Source organism: Erigeron canadensis, chromosome 2 (genome assembly GCF_010389155.1).
Source record: "Erigeron canadensis isolate Cc75 chromosome 2, C_canadensis_v1, whole genome shotgun sequence".
In the NCBI taxonomy this organism is placed as follows: domain Eukaryota; kingdom Viridiplantae; phylum Streptophyta; class Magnoliopsida; order Asterales; family Asteraceae; genus Erigeron; species Erigeron canadensis.
This window is the reverse complement of record NC_057762.1, coordinates 38,172,361-38,174,588: the sequence shown is the minus strand read 5'-3', so window position 1 is coordinate 38,174,588 and position 2,228 is coordinate 38,172,361. Positions and strand designations below refer to the sequence as shown.

General features: G+C 37.8%; 1 protein-coding gene across 1 annotated transcript; it reads left to right on the top strand.

Moving 5' to 3' along the window:
* Nucleotides 1-245: 245 nt before the first annotated feature.
* On the top strand, nucleotides 246-2,228 carry LOC122588217 (mannan endo-1,4-beta-mannosidase 5-like). Its single transcript, XM_043760341.1, has 5 exons — nucleotides 246-605; nucleotides 709-903; nucleotides 1,000-1,122; nucleotides 1,285-1,487; nucleotides 1,706-2,228. The coding sequence occupies exons 1-5, from the start codon at nucleotides 246-248 to the stop codon at nucleotides 2,226-2,228; spliced, it is 1,404 nt and encodes a 467-aa protein (XP_043616276.1).

Genomic DNA, 2,228 nt, shown 5'->3' with positions numbered 1-2,228 from the left:
TTTTAATTATTAATAACCACTGCACCATCAATTAACTGATGTTGCATCCATCCATCTTAATTATTGCATACGAAAACAAGCCTTAAATCCTTCTCCTTGTCTCTCTTTTAGTATTTCTTCCATTCCAGCTAGTATCTTTTCCTTCTATTTTTAGCAAACTTCCTTATCCAAAATTCGCTATAAATACGTACAAACGTACGTTTCCCATCAACTCATGCATTCAAACCTGCCATCCATCAACAATAATGGCTTCTTACATCAAATCTAGTCGTCTTTCGTTGAGTAGTGTTCTTGTCATTGTTCTACACATTGCTCTTTTCGGCAATAATGTTTGTAAAGCTATTGTACCTAATGGAGGTGCAGGCTTTATACAAACGAAAGGCGCTAACTTTGTTTACAACGGTTCACCTTTTCTGTTTAACGGTTTTAACGCATACTGGATGATGAATGTTGCCACTGATCCAAGTGAGAGGTTAAAAGTAAGCCAAGTCCTACAAGATGCCGCAAATGCAGGGCTTTCAGTTTGTCGCACTTGGGCTTTCGCTGATGGAGGGGATAAAGCGTTACAGATTTCACCAGGAGCATACGATGAACGTGTATTTCAGGTACCGTTACATACTACAAACCTAGCTAGCTTTTTTCTTTATAGTCTCTATACGGGTTTAATTTTGTTGCCAATAACGATAAACGTGGTCTTTGCATGAACAGGCACTGGATTTCGTGGTTGCAGAAGCAGGAAAATATGGTGTTCGGTTAATATTAAGTTTCGTGAACAATTATAAAGATTTTGGAGGGAGACCTCAATATGTAGAATGGGCTAGAAGCTCAGGCCTGCAGATTCGTGACGATGATGAGTTCTACACGAACCCTGTAGTCAAAGGGTATTACAAGAATCATGTTCAAGTAAGTACATGCAATGTATCCGGCCACATATATATGCCTAGCTTGTATAGTAGTAGTGACATACTGACATATATGTATCTATAACTTTAATTGCAGAGAATTATAACAAGAGTGAATACAATCAACAAAATCGCTTATAGAGATGATACGACAATCATGGCATGGGAACTCATTAACGAGCCACGTTGCCATTCTGATAACTCAGGAAGAACACTTAATGTACGAGCTAGTGATCGATTACAAAATAATATAGTAGTATTTTATGTTAATTTAGTTACATGCATGCATGCATGATTCTTTTACAGATCATTAATTATTCTCATATGTAGAAAACTACGTACTGTCAATCTTGAATTTGAAATGGTTTTTAATTATCTTTAGGTTTGGGTTCAAGAAATGGCTTCGTATGTTAAGTCGTTGGATGGACAGCACTTGTTGGAGATTGGCATGGAAGGCTTTTACGGAGACACGATGCCTGAACGAAAGGAAATAAACCCCGGCTATGAAGTTGGGACCGATTTCATTAGCAACAACCTTATTCCCGAAATTGATTTCTCCACAATCCATGCATATCCTGATCAATGGTATACAAAATTAAATTAGCCCTTTAGCTACTATATATAGTTCTTTCTATACATATAAGAAAAAAAAAATACCCATATAAGGATTCAAGAGATAGTTAATCTAAATTAAGTAGCATTCAATATGTAATATACACAAGATTTTCCTAGCTTTGGAGTAAAAAAAAAAAAAAGAAATTAACCTTCTGTGTAACTTAATGTGTATATATATATATTTATAGGCTTCCTGGACAAAGTGAAGATTCACAAATGGGATTTATGCAAAAATGGATGTCGAGTCATTATGAAGATTCAAGAAATGTCATAAAGAAGCCATTGGTGGTAGCCGAATTCGGAAAGTCAAGTAAAGATCCAGAATACAGCGTTAACAAAAGGGATTCATACATGAACTCTGTTTATAGAAACATCTACATGGAAGCAAGGACCGGCGGGACGGTTGGAGGTGCTCTAGTGTGGCAGATTATGGCCGATGGAATGTCTTCCTACGGCGACGGATATGAAATCATCTTGGCTGACAGTCCTTCCACGGATAGCATCATTTCGCAACAATCTCATACCATGACCACTTTATCACATGTGTTGAAAACGGGCCGACCTCAACATGTGCCTGGAGTAGAATTTGATGATGTTGAAGGTCGTCGACATCGTCATTCATCCACGAGACATCATCGTCGTGGTAGACATCATCGTCACCATCACCGTCAACATGCCCATCATGCTCACAATAGAAAGACGTTGCCTTAA

Excerpts from the sequence above, each read along its gene's own strand:
- LOC122588217 (XM_043760341.1), top strand. The coding sequence starts at position 246 with ATGGCTTCTTACATCAAATCTAGTCGTCTTTCGTTGAGTAGTGTTCTT. Across the intron at positions 1,123-1,284 it reads ACTCAGGAAGAACACTTAAT|GTTTGGGTTCAAGAAATGGC; the intron begins GTACGAGCTAGT and ends AATTATCTTTAG. Across the intron at positions 1,488-1,705 it reads CATGCATATCCTGATCAATG|GCTTCCTGGACAAAGTGAAG; the intron begins GTATACAAAATT and ends ATATATTTATAG.